General features: G+C 41.2%; 1 protein-coding gene across 2 annotated transcripts; it reads left to right on the forward strand.

The window, feature by feature from the left end:
• The first annotated feature begins 1,600 nt into the window (after nt 1-1,600).
• On the forward strand, nt 1,601-20,787 carry scube2 (signal peptide, CUB domain, EGF-like 2). 2 transcript variants are annotated; one of them, XM_085354908.1, is made up of 23 exons: nt 1,601-1,837; nt 2,230-2,346; nt 2,492-2,617; nt 2,802-2,936; nt 3,634-3,759; nt 3,850-3,966; nt 5,158-5,247; nt 5,857-5,973; nt 6,073-6,195; nt 6,746-6,862; nt 7,058-7,180; nt 7,478-7,594; nt 8,812-8,901; nt 9,036-9,158; nt 9,700-9,867; nt 10,187-10,393; nt 14,526-14,696; nt 16,143-16,310; nt 16,781-16,942; nt 17,033-17,230; nt 17,518-17,670; nt 18,298-18,377; nt 19,646-20,787. In XM_085354908.1, the coding sequence occupies exons 1-23, from the start codon at nt 1,750-1,752 to the stop codon at nt 19,790-19,792; spliced, it is 3,063 nt and encodes a 1,020-aa protein (XP_085211034.1). In that variant the 5' UTR covers nt 1,601-1,749; the 3' UTR covers nt 19,793-20,787. The 2 variants fall into 2 exon arrangements, with proteins under 2 accessions (XP_085211034.1, XP_085211043.1); XM_085354917.1 differs by having other exon boundaries at nt 10,190-10,393.
• Nucleotides 20,788-21,399: the final 612 nt, after the last annotated feature.

A 21,399-nucleotide genomic window follows, 5' to 3' on the forward strand; every position in this document is an offset into this window, starting at 1 on the left:
TTTATTTATTACAAAAACTTTTGTAACTGAAATTTTTAGATAATTGGTGTAGAGCCTTTCAGAAATTTTGTGCGCTTCCTTTGAACATGCAATGTATGTTTTGTTTTGTTTTTTTATACTGTACCACAAAGTAGTTCTGTATTACAATAAAAAAAAATAGAAAAAAAAATAGCGGCCTGTCATATTTTTCTGCACCAGCAGGTGGTGGAAAAGAGCTACATTAACGCTGATGGAGCTTTTGGTCCCTTTGCTGTTTGCAGGGGTTAAAGGTGTTCCTGTTTATTGGCTAGATTGGGATTTCACTTATATTGCACAACTGGAGTTGCATTTTGATAATTGAACCTAAGTCACAGTAGGGAAAACTGCGGCTGTAAAAATCAGTATGGTGCAATCTTAGCAAATTCTACCATCGTTAGCTTATTTGTCCGATGGTAAAAGCTCATAAATGCATGTAAACGTCGATACTAAGCTAACAGCCCTGCTGAAGCAAGTGTACGTACTCCACTCTTACTCAGGTCTGTAGCTTTCACAACAACGCCTGACTTTAAAGTTAACTATTTATTTGACTGGTAAACAAGGCGTCTTTCGTGTAGCGATTATCAATTAGAACTAAAATCGTTCGTTGCCTAGCAACCACGCTTTTTTAATTAACGTTCGCTTCCAGGAGTAGCTAGTTAGCTAATATTTAGCTTAATGCACTCGTAGTATATATACACACACAGTAGTGCACGTAAAACATTACAACGGCAGTGAAAAAAGCCTGTAAGTATTTTAAAACTTAAGTCAACTTAAAGTTTAAACAAGACTTGGTGTGTCCCTAACAAAAACGCATATGGCAACACAGAGTTTCCCCGGTGACATCTGGTTTGCTATCTGACATGTAAACTCTTATGTTATGTCATATATTTTATATTACATATGTAAAAATTGAGAGAACTTAATATGCAGCTGAGTCCACACTGGAAGCGATTCAAACCGATAAGGCCACTAGAGATCATTGAAAGGCAAAGACATTAAGCGACTCCGGGCGAAACACCGAAGTGGGTGGGACTTCGGGACAAACATTTTTTATTTCAAATCCCAGGCGAGCAGTAAGGCGACTACTGATGAGAATGTAGAATATTGTTGATTGACACATGACCTTGTAGCATATTTACCACTAGGTTACCTCTAACCAGAGCCCATGAGTAAGTAATTCCAACTGCTCTGCCTCTAGCGTATTTATTAGAGGGTTACCGAGGCAACCGGCGCCTGGAACGACCACAGGTCGTCATTTTCGAAACGATGCCCTACGAGTAAATCGCTTTCAGCTAAGCAACAGTCACTGTCGACTGTCGCTCGCCTCCGTGCTACCATACACAGACACCAAACGCTGTTTAGACTTTAAAGCCACTCAAAGGAGCTTGTAAATTAGCATTTACCATAACACTTCCGGGCATTTCTTTTTTTCAAAATAGAAGCCTCTGCAGCGCGCTGCCGTTGTGATGCTTGTTACACACACTTGACGCTTCCGCTTTTCTTTGGCTTCCCTCTATTGACTCAACCCTGCTTCAAAAGCGTTTTTTCCATTCTCACGTGCTCGCGCGCGCACGCACGCTCTTATTCTCACTCACTCACTCCTTTCTCTTCTCAAAAGCGCCTTGTGAAGCGGATTGACAGGCTAGAATGAAAATGAGGCGGACGCTCGCTCGCGACTTCAGTGCGTACGCGTCCTTTTGAGAAAGACCTCTAAAGTTGGATCATATCACCATGGGAGCTGTTTGGGCTGCAAGGGACTTTTGTTTGTTTTTGCTCCTGTTAAATAGTCGCCAAAGCGCAGCGCTTCCAGAGTTTCGAGGTGGGACTGTAGTGAGTGTGTGTGTGTTGTCTTTTGCAGTCGTGGAGACTTTACGCACGCTTTTCCCAGGAGTGCGCTCCATGTCGTTTCACCAGCAGCGACTTTTAGCATTTTCTCCTAATTCCTAACAACTTTGTATTATAGGAAAAAACAGCACTGCCGTGGCAGGTTGCGCGCTCTGTGTACATAAACGTTTCCAAAAAGTTTTGTTTTTTGGCATGTTGTTAACATTCAGGTTTTCACAGGACTTCCCCCCCCCCCCCCCATTTCGACTCATACTCTTTTATTTCGTTTTTATCAGTTAAATCTGAATTTTCCGGCTTCATTCTCACAAATATGTCGCCTTTTTGTTAATTTTCTAACGTGTTTTTGATGATAATGCATTCCTGTAGATCCATGCGCAGAGGGAAGTGATGGCTGTCACATTGACGCTATTTGTCAAACGACCCAAGACTCTTATAAGTGCACGTGTAAAGCAGGTTTTAAAGGCGATGGAAAACAGTGCGAAGGTAAGCATTGTGTAAATGTTTAGCCACAGATTTCTTTTCTTCCTGTTGCAGCCACACCTTGTTCTAATTGTTCAGAGCCTAAGATGTTTTAGCATTTTTAGCTTTTTCTCCCCACCCCAACCTTTATGTGTTGTTTGTTTCTCAGATATTGATGAATGTGACCTGGAGTACAATGGGGGTTGTGTGCATGAGTGCAACAACACACCAGGCAATTATCGCTGCACTTGTTATGATGGGTTTCATTTGGCACATGATGGACATAACTGTCTAGGTAAGATTAGCTTTAAACTAAATAAGCAATCTTTCATGGTAGACAGGGAGCTTGTGTCCTCAGCTGTGTAAACTCATGCTTTATAAAACGCTGAAGACGGTCTGTGTTGGTTTATGTAAGTGAATACCTCCCACCTGAAGCATTGTAAGTTGTTTACTCGTGTGATCGATTCACTGTCCTGTAGATGTGGATGAATGCCAGTTCAACAACGGTGGGTGCCAGCACACTTGTGTCAACACAATGGGCAGCTACGAGTGCCGCTGCAAAGAGGGCTTCTTCCTCAGCGACAACCAGCACACGTGCATCCACCGCTCTGTTGGTGAGTATATGTAACACAAAGTTTGAAATAGTCGCTAACTCATCTACAAAAGATTGTGTGTTTGTGGATGCCTGTGTATTGTGTAAAACTAGTAAAAAAGAAAGAGAGAGAAAGATGTGGCAGATTCTCCAAGAGACTGATGACACAATGAGGGGTGACAGGTTCAAGCTGGCTCCTGTCACTGAGCTTTCATCTGAAACAGCAACATGCTGTGGGAAAAAGGATCTCTGTGTCCCTCAGAACAAAATAAGTCAATAACTGCAACACTCTGGTCTATGCGGTCTGTGTCACAGATTAGTCTGAAGCGCCTTTGTTTCGTCTCCTTCACTGAAGTCGACTCAAATGTGACTACTTTCCACTCCATCGGGTCTTGACAACCCTTTTATATCCCAGTGGACCTATCCGCTCAGCTGTGACCCGTCCATATAAATGCTGCTACAAATCACCATTGAATATGTTGTTTTGTTTTTTGTTGTTTGGAGGTTTTTTTGGGGAATGAACTTTAGATTCTTGTTCCCTCTGTAGAGGCGCTAAGAATAACGCAGCAGTGGATGTTTTTGGCTTGTGTAGGGGCGTGAGAACAATCAGTGTCTTTCAAGTTTCCAGACTAATCTCTCAGTATGTGCGCCTTTGTGTGTAGCTGGTCAGTCACTGTAGGAGAGTTTCATTGTGTACCTCTCTCCCTCTTTCTATCCAGAGGGCCTCAACTGTATGAATAAGGAGCACGGCTGCGCCCACATCTGCAAGGAGACATCCAAAGGGGGTGTGGCCTGTGAGTGCCGTCCAGGCTTTGAGCTGGCCAAGAACCAGAGAGACTGCATCTGTACGTGCACGCTAACACTCGCAAGTGCATCGGGCTTCTTATGTTGAACTGATTATTTGCATTAGTAGTTGCATGTTGTTTACCTTACAGTGACTTGTAACCATGGCAATGGAGGCTGCCAGCACATCTGCGAGGACACTGAGAACGGCTCCATATGCAGGTGTCACAGCAGGTACACTCTGCAGCCTGACAGGAGCTCATGTGTAGGTAAGCAGGCTGACACTGAGGTGAGACGAGGAATGCAAAACAGTGAGCACAATGTTGTAGTGAAAGAAATGCTGGGATACACATCATTTTTTTTATGATTGATATGTTATTGAATTTTGGAGGAAGAGAGGACAGTATATGCCCGTGCATACAAACTGTATATACGTTGTTGTTGTTTTTTAAAAAAGCATGCTTAGGATCAGGTGAGCAGGTGGTAGGTGTACATGCATAAAAAGGAGGTGAGACAAAAATTTATCTCCATGAGCTGTTAATATGGTGAAGATATCTTTGTCATTCCAATCCTGCCTGGTAAAGATAATGTTTCCCACTCCATAGCCAGCCATCCAGCAAGCACATTAGACCACTCTGTCATCTAAAACACATCACATCAAATATCCTCTACTATCTTTAATGTCCTCACATCATTTTCCAACCAGCGTGCAAGGTTGCTAAGTGACATTGCAACATTTTTCCAAAGATGCCAAATAATAAGCCCATCCTAATGGTTCAGCCTTAAAAAAATATGGCGTTTTGAAAGCAGTCATACTCTAAGTGTCAACTGACCCAATAATAAAATAACGCTGTAGGCTAGATGAACTTTTTTTATGACTTAATTGGAGTCATGCTTTCAAATCTAGATGATGTTTACAGCATTTTAAAGCTTTAACAAAGAAACACAAAACATGTATACAATGTTTTAACCTGATGATAATTGTTTTTACATACATATATATACTCATTTATGTTCAGTATGTAGCAAAATGGATCTAGATTTCAGCCCAGGGTGGGCGAAGTCCAGGAGCTGCCTACACTATTTTTTTTTTTTCTTCTTGCGTTACGAGGAGGCTACCCTTACGAATGGATGAAATTAGAGGATCCCTCTTTCTCTCTATCAGTTCTCCTGTTAGGCAGCGTGCATTTTTCCACACAGCAGTTGTAAAGGATAAGGATCAGCCGTCAGATAGCGGGTAATATCTCTCCTTCCAAGCCAGCAGTGTGTGTGAGGTCTGGGCGTGTCACTGCGACGTTGTCTCCGTGATTCACTTTTCTGATCTGCCGTGTTATCTGACACACACCAAGCCACCACAAGCTGAACATCTCAAGTGTCAAAACACATCTGCGCCCTGATGGCTGGCATAAACACTCACTGAGGATAACAGTAAAGCATTACTCTGGTTTTGTGTGTCACAGAGCGAGATGAAGCCACCACAGAGTCCTTGGACCACAATGCCACGTCCTTTACAGAGGTGGACAAGCGGGTCAAACGAAGGCTGTTAATGGGTAATAATAAGACTCCCCCAGTTTTGAATTTGTGTGGGTTTTTTTGGTTGTTGTTTTTTTACGTGTGAAGCTTCCAGGAAGCCCTCAGGAGTGGGGAGAGGAGTTTATTTCTAGCAAACTGATACATTCCTCAGTCTTTTGAGCAAACTGTGAAATGGCTGCATGCTCACTTTCTCACCGCCGATCTCACTTGAAATATACACGTATGTGACAGTGTGGTACATTTCACATTTTCCTTCCATTTGGAAAGGAAAGCATGTGAATCTTTTCTTCTATGTTGAGTATTCATCAGTTGTGTGATTCTGGGTCACTCAATACATGTAAAACATTGTGTGATTGGTACTTTATTAGGTATGCAGTCTCATCCGGTGAGACTGTACGGGTCAGCCCTAATCCAAACATCTCAGTGACGTTAGACGCACAATATTGTTAAATTCTGCACGTTAATTTAACCTTTTAAATCAGTGGACGAAATTGTTTAAAGGGTACTTTACAGGAAATCGTTTTATTCTGCTAAGTTCTAGTATTTTGTCACAAATGGAAAGCACAGCATTCCCCACTAGGAGAAAGGTCTTTTGCATGCAGTGATAAGACGTGTTGCATTTTTAGAAACCTGCGCCGTGAACAATGGCGGCTGCGACTGCACCTGCAAAGACACATCCACCGGCGTGCGCTGCAGCTGCCCCGCTGGCTTCACGCTTCAGCCAGATGGGAAGACGTGCAAAGGTCAGACTGCCGTCTTCACAACGAGGGATAGTATCTTAATACGCTAACAAACCTGCATGTGAAAATGTGTTCTTAGAATCTCACTTGTTTCACCCGCAGATATCGATGAATGCGAGGTCAACAACGGCGGCTGCGATCACTCCTGCAAGAACACCATCGGCAGCTTTGAGTGCAACTGCAGAAAAGGTTTTAAGCTGCTGACAGACGAACGCTCCTGTCAAGGTAGACGTGGCTCCTGAGCTGCAGGAGCAGTAACAGGAACTTGCATGAACAAGATAATGATGACATTTACAACATCTCTCTCTTGTTTCTTTTTTTTCTTTTTTTTTTTTTAAATCACTAAATCATTTAGATTTTTCTTTTTTACAAAAAGAAAATTAGGATCATGTTGAATTTTTCTGAGTTTTTCAGACTTCTACATCATTAGTGTGATTTTATTCAACTTGAATTACTTGACAATTATTTCATGGTTCAGGCTTTAAAGAGTTGAATACATCAGGGAGCATGTAAACCCTTTTTCTGGGGTTTACTTTTGTTTACCTTTTTTTGCATCAGAGTTTGGCATGATTGATGACAATGATTTCTTTTTTAGAAGTCGTTTCTATGAAAAGCTAGTATTTTTGCTTTTGTTTTTTTAATCTGCTGTAGTGTAATGTACCTGTCGCACTTCACTGAGTAGGAAAATGGTCGTCATTAGATGGGGAAATTCCTGCTGGCGAAGATTGTAACTGACTGCCCTGCTATTATGTCATCTGCCTGATTTTGATTACAGATATAGACGAATGCTTCTTCGAGCGCACATGTGATCACACCTGTGTGAACTCCCCGGGTGGTTTTCAGTGTCTGTGCAACAAAGGCTATACCATGTATGGACTGGCCCACTGTGGAGGTGAGACTAAGTTGGGTGGAGGGCACTACACATAACAAGTTCAGCATAACACACAAGTGCTTGATGCATTTAAATGTTTTATTTGATTAAGCACATAGATGTGAGTGGTTGCTCACTGGCGTTTTTGGAAATCGATCTCTGAAATGATAAAGAGTAACTTTTTTTCCCCATTTTTTATTTTTTTTCCCATCCCAGATATAAATGAATGCAGTGTGAACAATGCCGGTTGCGAGCATGGCTGTGAGAACACCGTGGGTGGATTTGAATGCTTTTGCCGTCCCGGCTATAAGCTACATTGGAACAAAAAGGACTGCATCGGTAGGTTAGCACCTGTCTCTGAATGACAAGCAGGTCTGTTATTGTCACGTCTCAATGGAAATTGTGCAGTGATGAAGTGTGACAGCAAACACCTTTGTGGACAAAAACAGGAGATACTTTGAGTTGTTCTTTATTTATTTATTTGTTTACTCTTTAATTTTCTTGTGCTTGAGTAATCCATCCAAAATGCTACAAAGCTGTCAGGATTTTGGACTTTCTGTGCTTCTTCATCTTCATGTGCATCTTCCTCCTTCCTGCTTTTGAACATGTTTGAGTTTTGTTGTGGTTTTTATCTAGCGGCTGAGGGTTTATCACCTGCACAGCCCCCATCTAAACCTACTTTGAACTGTAGCAAGCAGGAGGGAGGGGATCGCTGCTTTCTGACCTGCCAGTCTCAAGTACACATCAGCAGCGGTGAGTTGGTTGAGCCAGATCTCTGTATAGTGTGAGCTGCGATAAACCGGTGTGTTGGTTTAATAACTGAGCAATTTTTTGGCTACGTTATATATCATCTGTCATGCAATCAGTCTTTATTTGTATGGACATCTTTCATGCAAGTTAGTGCAGTTCACAGCGCTTCACAGATGACTAACCAGTAGATAATGAGAACAAAGAGTGATAAAGCAAAGCAAATAATATGCAATAATATGTGATATATATAATAAATTAAAAAGAGAACAAAAACATTAAGAAATAGACGATAAAATGACCTATAAATAGATTAGAAGCACCTAAAAAAAAAATTGAGAAAGATATGACATTAAAGATAAAAAAAATAATGAAATGAAATACTAATAAACTAAGAATATCCAAATAAAATAAAGCTGCATAAAAAGACAGCATGTATGTGGAATATACATTAATGGTCTTATCATTGGGTGGTGCTGTGGTCAGCACTGTCGCCTCACAGTGAGTTCTCTCTGGGTACTCTGGCTTCTTCCCACAGTCCAAGAACATGCATGGGTACATCTCTCTGTGTTGGCCCTGCGATAGGCTGATGACCTGTCCAAGGTGTACCGCAGCTCTCACCCTATGACAGCTGGGATAGGTTCCCTGAATTAGATAAATTGATGGTTTGTCTCTTTCATAGTTTATTTTTATCGTATTGCCCTCTTCAGTTTACTTGTTGACTCTCTGCGGACCCCAAGAAAAGTACTTGTTGCTGTGGTAACAGCTAACTGGGGGTGTGAATAAAAATTTTTTAACAAGAGCTACTTGCTGATATGAAGCAGATGGCTGGTGTTGGGCTGTCAGAGTGAAGCAGCTGCAAAACATGTCAACTAATCCAGCAGGATTAGCACTGCTACAAGTCCCACATTTAAATCAGGATATTTTGACAATTGCAGGTTCACAGGTTAGTTAGAGAGAGATAAAAAGGACCAGGGTGGATTGGTGAAGAAGCTTATGATACATCGAGGATACTTTTTGTATATTATGTCTTCAAACAGCACAATTCAGTCAGGTGGAAGTGCAACTAGTCAGTAAGCTCAACAGTTGTAGATTTAATTGAGTGAAAAGTCTGTTGACGGACTTCATGTTCATACATGCTGCCTGTCTTTTGTCTTAGTTGTTTTTTTGGCCCTTACTTTTGTCAGTGTCGGTCCCTGTGTCACGGCCTCGTGTGTTTTCAGGGACGGAGGATTCCTACACAGTGACCTGTGGAATGCCTCTGCCCTGCTTGGCTGACGCACAAAAGAACAACAGTGGCTCATATTGCTTAGGCAAGTACAGGACATCGCAGATTTACATCTTTTTTTTTCCGCTCTGCCAAAGAAAACAGTAACACAGGAACAGGTAGGTCACGCTTTACTTGTCTTCACTTGATAACGATATTTTCTGTCCCCCTGTCGTGCAGGTCGAGAAACGGCCAGCCTTGCCCGCATTAAGACAACGGCCACTTTTAAGTCTGGCACCGCAAGGTGCAACTTAAAACGAAGTCAGGAGAAACTCAGGGAGAGCCTAAACTCAGCGCGCTCAGGTACAGCGCCACGCCGACTCAAAGCACAAGACTTAGAGTTATATCGTCTTTATGTTGCTGGTTAAAAAACATTTTGGGTTTACCGAAAACTGCCAACATCTAAAGACTCTGAAGCAGACCTTAAAGATGCTTCAAAGAAAACCAAAAACCAAGAGCAAATGTGAAAGAAATTTGTGGGGAAAGTGATGTGGTTTTGAGTGTCTTCCACATCTCAGCACAGCACTTTGTCTGCCAGTGACAGGGAGGATGTAATTGGCCACAGGATGCCTTTCAGTTGTGTGTGACCTAGCTATCAATCAAACACGATTCTGATTGTAGGATTATTTTGCTTCTACAAAAGGGGCTCAGCGTGGTACATCCCTCACAGACACTGAAAGGAAACCAACATCTCATTGCCATTGCATCCCCTTTGTTCTATTAGCTTTTCACTGTGCATGACCAAAGATTATTGTATGTGATTAATGTTTCCTGTCTGTTAACAACTGTGCAATTTTTCTCTTTGTTGTGCTTGCTGGGGGTTTGTTGTGTCCCATGTTCACAGAAAGGAAGTTTCTCTTCACTGAAAATGTCCAGTTCAGCTACGTGAGCCTGCGCTGCACCTCATCCGGACAGAGAATGCGTAGCCGCCATGGCAGGAAGGCCGGCGAGGAGGACGGCTCCTCAATCACTGCTGAGTTTGAGCTGGATGTGAACCTAGAGGAGGTAACAGGTTGGTCTCTCTGTGGTTTCTGCTTGGCTGCCCGCCTGTCTGTCTGCGACCTGTGATTATGATTCTTAAATCTGTCTTTCGCCGCTCTGTTTGTCACTAAACAAACCAAGCTGTGTAAAAGTATCTCCTGTTTTGACTTGGCTCTGGTGATGGGCTCTAGATTTGGGGCAAAGGGTGTTTTTGTTTAATTTCCTTGATTTCTGCGTTAGCGGTGTGAAGTAAGCTTATGGGAATCTAGGCATGAAATCGTAGGTTATTGCAGGTGAACAATAGGAAATCTTGCTTTGGAAACTCTTGCAGTATCGAGTGCTTTTCTCAGCAGAGGGTTGTGACGTGAACTGCGCACGCCGCCGTTCAGAGAAGAGGCTCAGGAAGACCATCAGGACCCTGCGGAAGTCCATCAACCGGGAGCAGTTCCACCTCCACTTTGCCGGAGCAGACTACAATCTATCCAGGAGTCCGAGCCAGCTGGCAGAGCTGCCAGGACACTGCATAGCAGGACAGATGCTCTTGGGCAGAAAATGTGGTGAGTTGAGTTTATGTGTGTAGTGTTTATTCACTGTAGAAATCCTGTTAACGAGCAGAGCACAAACAGTTAATCCAGGCAAAACTTCTACTGGAAACGTTAATGCTTTTCATCTTTCCCACCGCTTTGTTTTTTGAGGCAGCAGCACTTGTGAGCATACCCCATACACACAGTAGACCCATAGTCATGGCTTTAAGTAATTGAATTGGCCCAAGCCAGTGAGATATATTTAGACAGGCGGGTTTAATGATTGGATTTGGAGCAGGTGTGGGCCAGATGAATGCCATATTTGGTTTGCAGACATTCTGTAATGAGCAAGTTGGAGGGGGAAAGCGAGCTTGTGTGGAAGAACAGAGAAGCTGTTGTTGGCCCTCCAAGCTGCGAGATCTTCCAGCATCTCCATGGGATAAAAGTGTAACGTTAGGGCTGATGGCAGGTCTCCTGCTGCCTCTTGCTTGAATTTTATATACAACCTGCGCTGGAGAAAAATGCTCTTTAAATAGGGCTGTCGATGGTGGAGAGCTCAAGGCAGGCTTGTGTTTTCTCTGGCGGCTGCAACTGTATGCCCCTATTTTCAGGCCTCACAATGTGTTGGCTGCGTGCTGGACATCTTCTCAGTATCAGCGAGGGGAAACTGGTGCCTTTCCTCCTAAATTGTGATGTCTAAATATTTATTCAGGCAGTATGCGCTTTGTTCAATATATGCGTCAGTGTTGAGGATGTTTTAACTTAATGTAGGCCCAGATCTTTATCCCCAGATCTCAGGAATATGGCTGATGGCCAAAAAAATGTGTCAAACTATAGCCGCTCTGTAGTTTCATGAGATAATGTCTGTTGAGGGAAAGTCATAAGTTTTGCTTTCCATTCATCTCCCTGTAATTTTTTTTTTCTTTGGTCTCATCATTAACATTTAAGCTACGTCTGCTGTTAAGCTTTCCTGACATGATTTATTTCACATCTTAAGTGTCTTTATTCCTTCCGTCCCCCGCTTTGCTTTCAGGTCAACATTAGGCAGTCTATTGGTTGTGGCAAGGGTGTAGACATGTAATTTGGGAGAGGAGGGAAAAAGGAGAGGGGGGCTCTGAAAGGCATTCTTCTTAACCTCCAGCTCTTTAAAGGAGCTATATTTTTCCCTCCTCCCCCATCTTTTGCTCTGGCTTAGTTTGGAGTGCAGTTTAGTCCTTTTCAATTTGCCCACTCCATTGAAAACCCCATTTGAAGCTCATTCTCACTCCTTGAGAAGAACACAGTCTTCTGTGGATTTGAAGAAAACACTGTGCACAGTTTAAAGCGTGGCAGCTCCTCCTCCTCTGTGCTGTGTTTGGGTTATTGGTTGAAGTAACGTTTATATTCCGGGACATTGGTTCAGTTTAAATAACTTGTGATGTTAGCTTATTAATAACATGATCATTTTGAGTCTAAAATTTATTTCAACTCTACATTATTTATGTGCAGGAAAACAACCAAAGCATACATAAGAGGCTTCATGTGAACGTGTCCACAGGTCCACATGTTCTCACATCCATGTGAGTGTCGCAGTGAACTTGTTTGTGTGTTTGTTTTAACGTTGGAGATGTTTAGGAAGTGCTGTTGATTCAAGCTGGCACTTTAAGTGCTGTCCCCCCCCCCCACTACCCTTGCACCCCAGCTGGGGGCCACTTTGCATGACCCCTAGCCACTAAACTGCTAAAGAGAATTGACTTCACCCACACCATGGGAATCAATTAGCATCAGCTGTTTGGGCCCCTGCTTGATGGGCGCGAGCAGTGATTGGACCAAGTAGAATGGGGGGATTCAGAAACCTGACCTCTTTTATTGGGTTCAGCTCCTTACTACTGTGATACCATAGTGTTTTCCTATGTCATCAAGTAGGCAAAAACCAGGGACTTGAATAGAGGTGAAAGGTCTTTTAAACCTCTTTGGGGCCATCAATTCGAGAACTCTATAGAACCGTTCTTTGCATTTGAAAGACTTCAAGTTTTTCTTTCTTTCCTCTTTTTCACTCTCACTGTCTCTTCCCTCACAGCTTCCCTCTGTCAAATAAAAGCTGTTAGAGGACAATGCAGTGATGGCTCCTTGTGGTCTTTTAGAATAAACAAAAGGCTTCAAAAATGAGCTGCTCTTGATAGAATTACATTTTCTTTCTCCCAACGAAAACCTAACAGTCTACAGAGCCACGTATAATGGATCTGTGTGAAAGCTTTTGTGTGTCGAGCTCTCTCTGATATTGGTTGTTTTCTTTCAGCCCGGTTGAAGGCTACATATGAGGCACGTTTTGCTCGAAAGTCTCAGGAGTTTAATTGATTTATTCTTGTGTGAGCTCAGCTTTAGTTTTCAAGTGAAGTTCTTACGGCTATCAGACAGACACAGTAATTGCCAAATTAATTACAGGCATCAGTCTGAATGGGAGGAACCAAAGCAAAACAGTGTTTTAGCCCCTTTAATCAAGTGTTTGCGCTTTTATACGATAAAAGGGAAGCTCTCCCTTTGATTTGCGGCTGTGATTGCTTTTAAAAGAGCTGAGGGTGCTTACGTTGGCATTTAAAGTTCCTCTCTGATGCACAGCCATGTTGTGTCAAGTATTAAGACAGGTGTAGGTGTGGATGCAGTAAAGGCAGCACTGGGAGAGGCTGTTGTTCTTTTGTCCCCATGATTTTGTTTTTGCATGGCTGTTTTAGGTTGGTTTGCAAATGTACTTTAATGGCATTTGGACTTTTAATGTGTGTGTTTCATGCAGTCCAAAGCAAATAAAATTCATAACTTCAGATCAGTTTATTTGTATAGCTCATTTAGGCACAGCAAACACTGAACAAAGTGCAAAACAATCATGTAAAACAGATCAATAAAGATAAATGTTAAACAGACAAATAAAAGTTGACTTAAAGGGAATAACCAACAATAAGGGAATGTAATTGAAAAGCAAAAGTTTACAAGAAGACACAGTTAAAATGAGACTTGAACCTGAAACCTGCAATAGTTACACTGTGTTAATGTAATGCACAAGCATTTTCATAGCTGACATCTTATCACACAGTTGTAGCTAAGATAAATGTACTTATCTCTCCTTTAGGCATCATGTAGGTTATCCTTTGTTAGTATCAAGCCGTACTCTGTTTAGTGACACAAATCTGACATTTGAATCCAGTGGGCATATTTCACAAACATTTTACGAACATGCTCTTCTACTGTTTTCTATTTGAAGACTCTAGAACTTTATATAGGCATCACAACAGCATCACTACTTTACATGATGCAGTCCTGATATGTTACCTGCACGTTGTTCACATCTGATTGTGTGGTGCCATATAAAGATGGCCTGTAACCATACAGCCTAATGCACCACTCTCTGGTACAATAATCTACACTGAGCTCAGTGATACCTTTAAGATGGCAGGAAAACGCTGTCAACAGATAAATAATTGTTCAGGCTCAGCTGCCTTCTTAAAGCTGGCGCTCACTGCTCTTTACTGTGTTTATCCAGTTCAAGTATTTACATGATCCTCTTTGATTACACTTGAGAGGCAGCTGTGATCTGGGTTTCTTTAATGGTCTCATCATTCACTGTAGCTGCGGTGTTTATTGTGTACATCTACGCTGTGGTTAGGACTGCTTGATTGTGTGTAACCACGAGGCAATCTGCTATATTTGTTGATTCATGTCTGCTTATCGCATTGTTCTTTTTTTACCCACACACTCTTATGGTGTGGTTATTTGTCCATGAGCGCCACCTGACCTGATCTGTCTACTAAATTGACTTTAATTACAAGTTCAAACGTTAACGTCTGTTTTGGATGGCTTATCTTTAAGTGTTTGTTTTTAGTTTTTGCGGAAATGTTCCATCATCCTCAAACAGTTACATTTGTTTGTAATTGACTCTATATCACAGAATTACTGTCTGAAAAATATTTCTGTGTGTTTAGTATTCAAAAAATATGACTTTTCCCCCTCAACTTAGCATAGCACAAAGATAAAACTGTCAGCACATGCTTAGCAACTCTTTGGAGAAACTTTGTAGGCCGACATTTGCTTTATGTGCACTAGAGACGGGCATGCAACAGTGTCTCGCTACAAGTATGTCACAGAACGGCTAAACTTTAATCTCTCTTGATGTCCTTTTCCATCTGTGTCTTAGTGAGCTGCGGTGTTGGGACCTACTACGATGGCGATCAGGGACGGTGTTTGTCGTGTCCAGCTGGAACGTATCAGGACGAGGAGGGACAGATGTCCTGTGAGGTGTGTCCTACACCTCAAGGAAGAGAAGTCTCCAAAGTGGTGGGAGCTCGAAACATTTCAGAGTGTGGAGGTAAAACACCATATTTTAACATTTAAAAAACATCAAACAATAAAATTTTATAGTGTATTATAAACTGGTTTGTCTTAATTCTTTATGATGTGTCCTTTAAACATACTTTACTGCAAGCAACTTGACATTTAATGTCTTGTGTGTTGACTTTGTATGTGTTGAAATCCTGGAGATGTCACAAGACAGGAACCTACCACGAGGGCTATTTTAAGTGCTTTGGAAGATTTCTGAGTGTCTGTCTGTGGACAGATTTTGATCATGTGCTATCAAAACTTTACAGGTGCCAAGTTTCAAATTAAAGACAGGTTCAGAAATCTGTGTTTTCCAAGTTTTCACAGATTGACTGATCCTACAGCCAAATGTTAATGCTAATTTTTAATTTTACAAGCAGTTAAAATGGTCAAATCAACTCACCCAAGCACCCATACAGTGCTTTTATCTGTAGCTAAGCACTTTCTAACATTCACACACACTCAATTCTGTATGTTACCCAAGAATGCTTCAGCATGCAGGCAGGAGTCGAGGATTGTTTCACCAACTTTCTGATTGGTAGATGACCTGCTCTACCACCTGAGCCAGTATTAATCTGGTTTGTGCAAAAACTAGTCACCTTTAGGGCTCAGAAAGCAGGTCACAAATAAATAAATAGTAAATTCTCTTTTTTACTTTATGGTGACATGTAAATGCCAAGCAACTGTCAAACATAAAGCCCAGGGGCCAGAATCAGCCTGCCAAAGACTGACCCACTGCGCAGCTTTGGAGAGTGTGAAGGAAGGGATGAATTTTAGACTTTTAACTGCATTTAAAAAAAAAAATGTTTTTCAGCTTTCCCTACTGACACAGACCCCTCTCATAGCCAGTCTTACTGCACCAAATTAAAAAACAAATAAATAAACAATGAAAAAAGAGATTGTGTGTTATTTAACTACCTACTAAAAAATGTATGATATTTTATAGATATTTATATCAAATAAATAATCCAAAAAAAGCAACAGCCGCAGAAAATTAAATATAAAGTTGTGAAGGTACAAAGGAAGCAGTGGTGCCTCGATAAAGATCTCGTTGGCAGTTGTTTTGCTTTGTGTAAATCTGAAGAAGCTTGAATATGAATTAACTTCTTTCAGTCCTGAATAAAAAGCTCAAGGAGCCACCATGTTTTGTTCTCCTCCTGTGCTGTTATCAGAGTCACATCTCGCCTGACAGACTAAACAAGACGAGCTATCACACATCCACTTTGTACTAGTCACCCAGGAGTTACACGCAGTGAGAGGTGGAGATGTAACACAGCATTTTTTCCATTAGTATTTTCTTAAGTTTTGCTAAATAAAAGTAAAGCAAAGTTGTTGTTGTTTTTTTTTAAGTGGACAGAGCATTTCCTGCTTCTAACTGTGTGTGTGTGTGTGTGTGTGTGTGTGTGTGTGTGTGTGTGTGTGTGTGTGTGTTCAGGTCAGTGTTCCCCTGGTCAGCACTCCCACGATGGCTTCATCCCCTGCCAGCTCTGTCCACCTGGAACGTACCAACCAGAGGTGGGGCGCACCTCCTGCTTCCCCTGTGGAGGGGACCTGGGCACCCGGCGCATCGGGGCTGTCTCATTTCAGGAGTGTGAGACCAAAGGTATGAAAGATTTTAGTTATGTCACTGGATATAAAACCTAATAACGTCTGCCTGGTATATTTTAGCTTTCGCTTTAGTTTAGCTTTAATATAAACGAAGGGTTTAAATGGTTCTTTTGGAGCCGAGAACGTTTATGAAAGCCTGCCAGACTTGTGAAATAAAGTGAACCATCTGTTGTTTTGGGGATTTGAAGTCTTTTTTTGTGACTTCAAAACACTGTGTAGCATTTGCAGGTGTTGATAGGGACTCTGCTGCCCTCTGCAGCTGTTGTATGGTTTTTACCAGGCACAGAGAGTTTCCGTTCTAACTCAAGCGCAGAGTTTTTTGTTGTTGTGTTTTGTTTTTTTTATGTATAACGTTTTAACTGAAGATTTTTCAGGTATAATGTAGGATACGATTTTTTTGTACCCCGAATGTTGGTGGCATTAAATCAGCTAACAGCTCTCTATCGCTGGCCTTTGCTCCTGCAGTGCAGTGCTCTCCAGGACATTACTACAACACCAGCACACACCGCTGCATTCGCTGCCCAATGGGCACATATCAAGGGGATTTTGGTCAGAACTACTGTGTCACCTGCCCTGGAAACACCACCACCGACTATGATGGTTCCACTAACATCATGCAGTGCAAAAGTATGTATATCTGTAGGGGGTGGGGCAGGGTTTTAGTTTCCAATATTAGAATTCCATTTGAGATATTTTTAATTTTTGTGTCACTTACAGACCGACGATGTGGAGGAGAGCTCGGGGATTTTACAGGTTACATCGAATCTCCCAACTACCCGGGAAACTATCCTGCGAATATCGAGTGCACTTGGATCATTAACCCTCCCCCCAAACGCAGGATCCTTATTGTTGTCCCTGAAATCTACCTGCCTATTGAGGATGAATGTGGAGACTACTTGGTGATGAGAAAAAGCGGTGAGTTCTACTGTGTTTGTGCCATTTAACTAACAAATAAAATATAACACAGGGGTTTTAGGTTGGATTTGCTTTGGTTTGGGCTCAAGTTACGATTATGATCCTTTTTTTAAAACGCTATAATCCTCAGAAGTTATGAAAACAAGTGTCTGCTTACAATATAGTCTGTGTGTACAGAGCAGGATGAATCGGCACAGTGGTAGAAAAACATCTCTTAATGTCATAAGAGTGGTTTTCATATTCATCAGTAGTTACGTATTAAGGCCTTTCCTCTGTGCTTCTCACAGCTCTCCCCAACTCTGTGACGACCTACGAGACGTGTCAGACGTACGAACGTCCCATTGCCTTCACCTCCCGCTCCAAGAGGCTTTGGATACAGTTCAGGTCCAATGAGGGAAACAGCGGCAAAGGCTTCCAGGTTCCATATGTGACGTATGATGGTGAGATGGTTTGTCTTGGAAATAAGATTAATACTGTAATTCCATGTAAGTTCACAACCTGGTCCCACCAAACCAGCGCACACTATATTGTGTCTCTCATTTTTCCAATATAAATGATTGAAATCCTCATTTTCATTCAGCATTTATCTTTCAGAAGCAGAGCAAAGTGTTTTCATTTCATTCATGCAGCATTTGGCCTGGCAGGAATCTTTTTCTTTTTTTCTTTTTTTTAATGGCCCAGAAGAGACAATGTGTGCTGGGTGCCATTACGACCCATAGTTATTTGAAATTGGTACATGGTGTCCTCCCTGAGGATTATCAGAGACAACTTGGAAAAAGATGTCTGTGGGTTTTTGTCCCTTGTTTTTGGGGGGTGGGGTGTAACGAATACTGTGTGCCTCATTCGTTTAAGAGGAAAAAAAAAAATCTGCCCCTGCCTGTAGAAACTGCGGTTTCCATTAAGTCTTCTGTAGGGTTCTACATTTGTTTTATTGTTTGTTTGTTTTTTGAACAATCCCTTTTAAATTTGATGAATTGAGAAAGAATAAACCGATGATACCTCTGAATATTGTTTAAATCTAGTTTGTTTTTTCTTACTAAGCTATTTATGAACGTTATTTGTTTCAGAGGACTACCAAGAGTTGATAGAAGACATCGTCAGAGATGGAAGATTATATGCTTCAGAGCATCACCAGGAAATACTTAAGGTATCAGGATTTTATAATTATATTATACAAATGTTTAACAGGGAGCACTGTGGTCTCCAGCCTGAGTAGGTCTAAAATACCTAAAACCTTTAGTGTAAGCTGTATATATTTACATTTATCCATTACTTTCATCTTTTAAAGCATTGCATTCCTGACTTACTAACCTGCTCATTAAGAGTTTTAGCTGTTTTATCTCATGGGCTATTTTCAGCTGACCATTTAGACTTTATTTGACAAAGATCAGCTGGCCAGTTTTGACTCCTCACTGTGTTAGTGGTTTGGCTCCAGTGACCATGTAGCACCCTCTTTTGGGAACAAGTAGAAATACAGAGTACCGCTCACATGAACCCATAAGAGCCCCGACCCATTTTATTGTCAAGAAAACTGTGAGAGAGTAAGTGTTGAAACTTTAATAGGAACTTCCCTCTGTGTGTAAAGGGACAGTGACACCTGTGTCACTGTGGTTTCCTATGTGTAAAAATTACATACTGTAAGTCTGTGAAGGTTCTCAGTCATCCAGGTCATCATAGTCTAAGGAGCTTGGAAAGAAAAGCATCTGGACTTCTTTAAGTTGCTTGAAGACGTTTCACCTCTCATCCGAGAAGCTTCTTCAGTTCTAAGGTCAAATGGTGGAGAGTCCCAGATATAAACCTAGTGGGAGTTTCCCCCTAAAGAGGGACAAAAGGACCCCCTGATGATCCTCTACTTAATCACGTGTCCAAAATGTGAACATTCACATTTTGGACAGAGAGGACAGACGGTTTGAATAGAGGAGTGAAAGAAGCCATCTATGTCCACTGTGAGCGACCATCTTTGAACAGAGGCGCTGGTTTACGACACCAACTGTCTGCCATCTATAATCCAGTTTTGAGATTCCTTCCCAGACACCTTAACGCCCACTCACACCCTGGGCCATCTGACCTCAGGAATTCGCATGATAAGGTGGGGCCAGGTTTCACAATGAGCTCCCCCGAAACCGTGGCTGATTGTTACCTACACCCGTTTTCACACCTTGGCTCATGTGATTAGGTAGAGGATCATCGGGGGGGTCCTTTGTCCCTCTTTGGGGGGAAACTCCCACTGGGTTTAAATCTGGGACTCTCCACCATTTGACCCTTAGAACTGAAGAAACTTCTCGGATGAGAGGTGAAACGTCTTCAAGCAACTTAAAGAAGTCCAGACGCTTTTCTTTCCAAGCTCCTTAGACTACATACTGTAAGGAATTCTTTTGGATAACACACTTCTTTTTTTTTTTTCCCCCCCCTCAGGACAAGAAGCTCATGAAGGCACTGTTTGACGTGCTGGCTCACCCACAAAACTTCTTCAATTATACAGCGCAAGACTCGAGAGAAATGTTCCCCAAATCCTTCATTCGCTTCCTGCGGTCCAAAGTCCTGAGGTTCCTTCGTCCTTAAAAAAATAAATAAAAAGTTGCCACAAGGTTCCAGGATTTTTTCATAATAAGCTTAAATTAGAAACTGGACCCTCTTATGTGTTTTATCAATTGACCCCTGCGCATTCTAAGGTTACGTGTTGGACAAGAGGACCGCACCTGATGAAACGATCCCAATGGAAAAGTGAAATTTTTAACTGAGGAAGTGGTACAAACCACAGATCTATATGGGCTTCCTCGGAGAGGAATTAGGAGATCTCATTTGGAAAATACTTCTAACAGCAGATGAATGACATTATACGGCCCTTTAAATTTTAAAGTTGGGATTTAAATTCCAAATTGGGTATTGGAATGTTGAGAAATACTGTGCATGGCGGCATTATGGGACTCTAATTGCATTTGGATGAAAAACAAATATGATAGACGAACAGATATATGCTGAATGTCAGTAACACTGTATATAGGTTTAGGTTTAACATTTAGTTTTTTAACATGGCCTGCACAGGTAGGCATGAAATACTGACAGAAATACTGCAAAAATGTCAGGAACAAATAGCGCACACAAGTTTTCTTGGGGAAATTAGCACTGCAAAAGAAGTAGCCCTGCCACAAAAGCAATTATTCTGATGAATGTCTTGTATATGATGTAAAAAGTTTTAGGTGAAACGCTAATGTTTTGTAGCAGCTACATACACTTTAATGGTATAGCATGGCTGCGTTTGCTGTTGGCTCACGTATTTGGTCTTCTAAGGTGTCTGGATGAGCACTGCTGTTCTTTAAAAAATACTTTTCCTTTCCAAAACTAGTCACAAGACAATGACTGCTTCAGCTAGGTCACTAGCAACCAAAGACAACGAATTACTCTGCAGAGAAACGGAACAATTTGTGATGCCATGAATACATGAAAAGTTCTGTAAAATAGAAGTAAACTATATTTACCTCTCCTAGATGAAACAAGTATGTATATTTTTATGATTTTGTACATCGAATGTGCTGTAAATAAAGACCGGAAACTGATTTCCACCACTTTCAACCACTTTTTCTCATTTCTGTACAAGTTCATGTGTTTGTATATGTTTAACACCTCCAGAGGAATAATAAAGTTGGTCTTTATTAAGTATTATTATTATTATTATTATTGAGTTAGTAGGTAGAACTTTTGAGATAAAATGCTTGCAAGAAAAAAACATGATTATTTTATCAAAAATGATATGGAGACAGGGATAAACTAGAGTAATTAGAGTAACAAGGTTGCACATAATTTGGATTTATCTTGGATAATAAAAGATGTTTCATCACTGAAAAAAAAAACCCCAATCTTCCATAGTTATAAAGGCCATTTTACAGTTGCAGGACATTTTCTATCAACCCCATGAATTCGAAAAGAATCTATATGAAAAAAGTGGTTCGAAAATATTTATAATGCAAAATAGTTCTTGAGCACAAGTGTAAATGCTAAAAAAGATAAAATTATAAAGAAATTATAAAAATAAATGGTCGATTTGTTTATTTATCTTAGCGTTTTAATTGAGTTGAGATTTTATGTATATAGCGCCAAAACACAATGCACTTTAGAATGTAAGGTAAGTAATGATAATACCTACAATGATAATATAATAATTGTCTTCC

The sequence above is a fragment of the Diplotaxodon limnothrissa genome, linkage group LG1 (genome assembly GCF_057381915.1).
Source record: "Diplotaxodon limnothrissa isolate DT_005_m linkage group LG1, D_limnothrissa_male_GT1.1, whole genome shotgun sequence".
Taxonomy (NCBI): domain Eukaryota; kingdom Metazoa; phylum Chordata; class Actinopteri; order Cichliformes; family Cichlidae; genus Diplotaxodon; species Diplotaxodon limnothrissa.

Bases quoted from the DNA above. Each gene is read 5' to 3' on its own strand.
- scube2 (XM_085354908.1), top strand. From the start codon at position 1,750: ATGGGAGCTGTTTGGGCTGCAAGGGACTTTTGTTTGTTTTTGCTCCTG. The intron at 2,618-2,801 runs GTAAGATTAGCT...ACTGTCCTGTAG, and splicing joins TGATGGACATAACTGTCTAG to ATGTGGATGAATGCCAGTTC. The intron at 7,595-8,811 runs GTGAGTTGGTTG...GTGTGTTTTCAG, and splicing joins TCAAGTACACATCAGCAGCG to GGACGGAGGATTCCTACACA.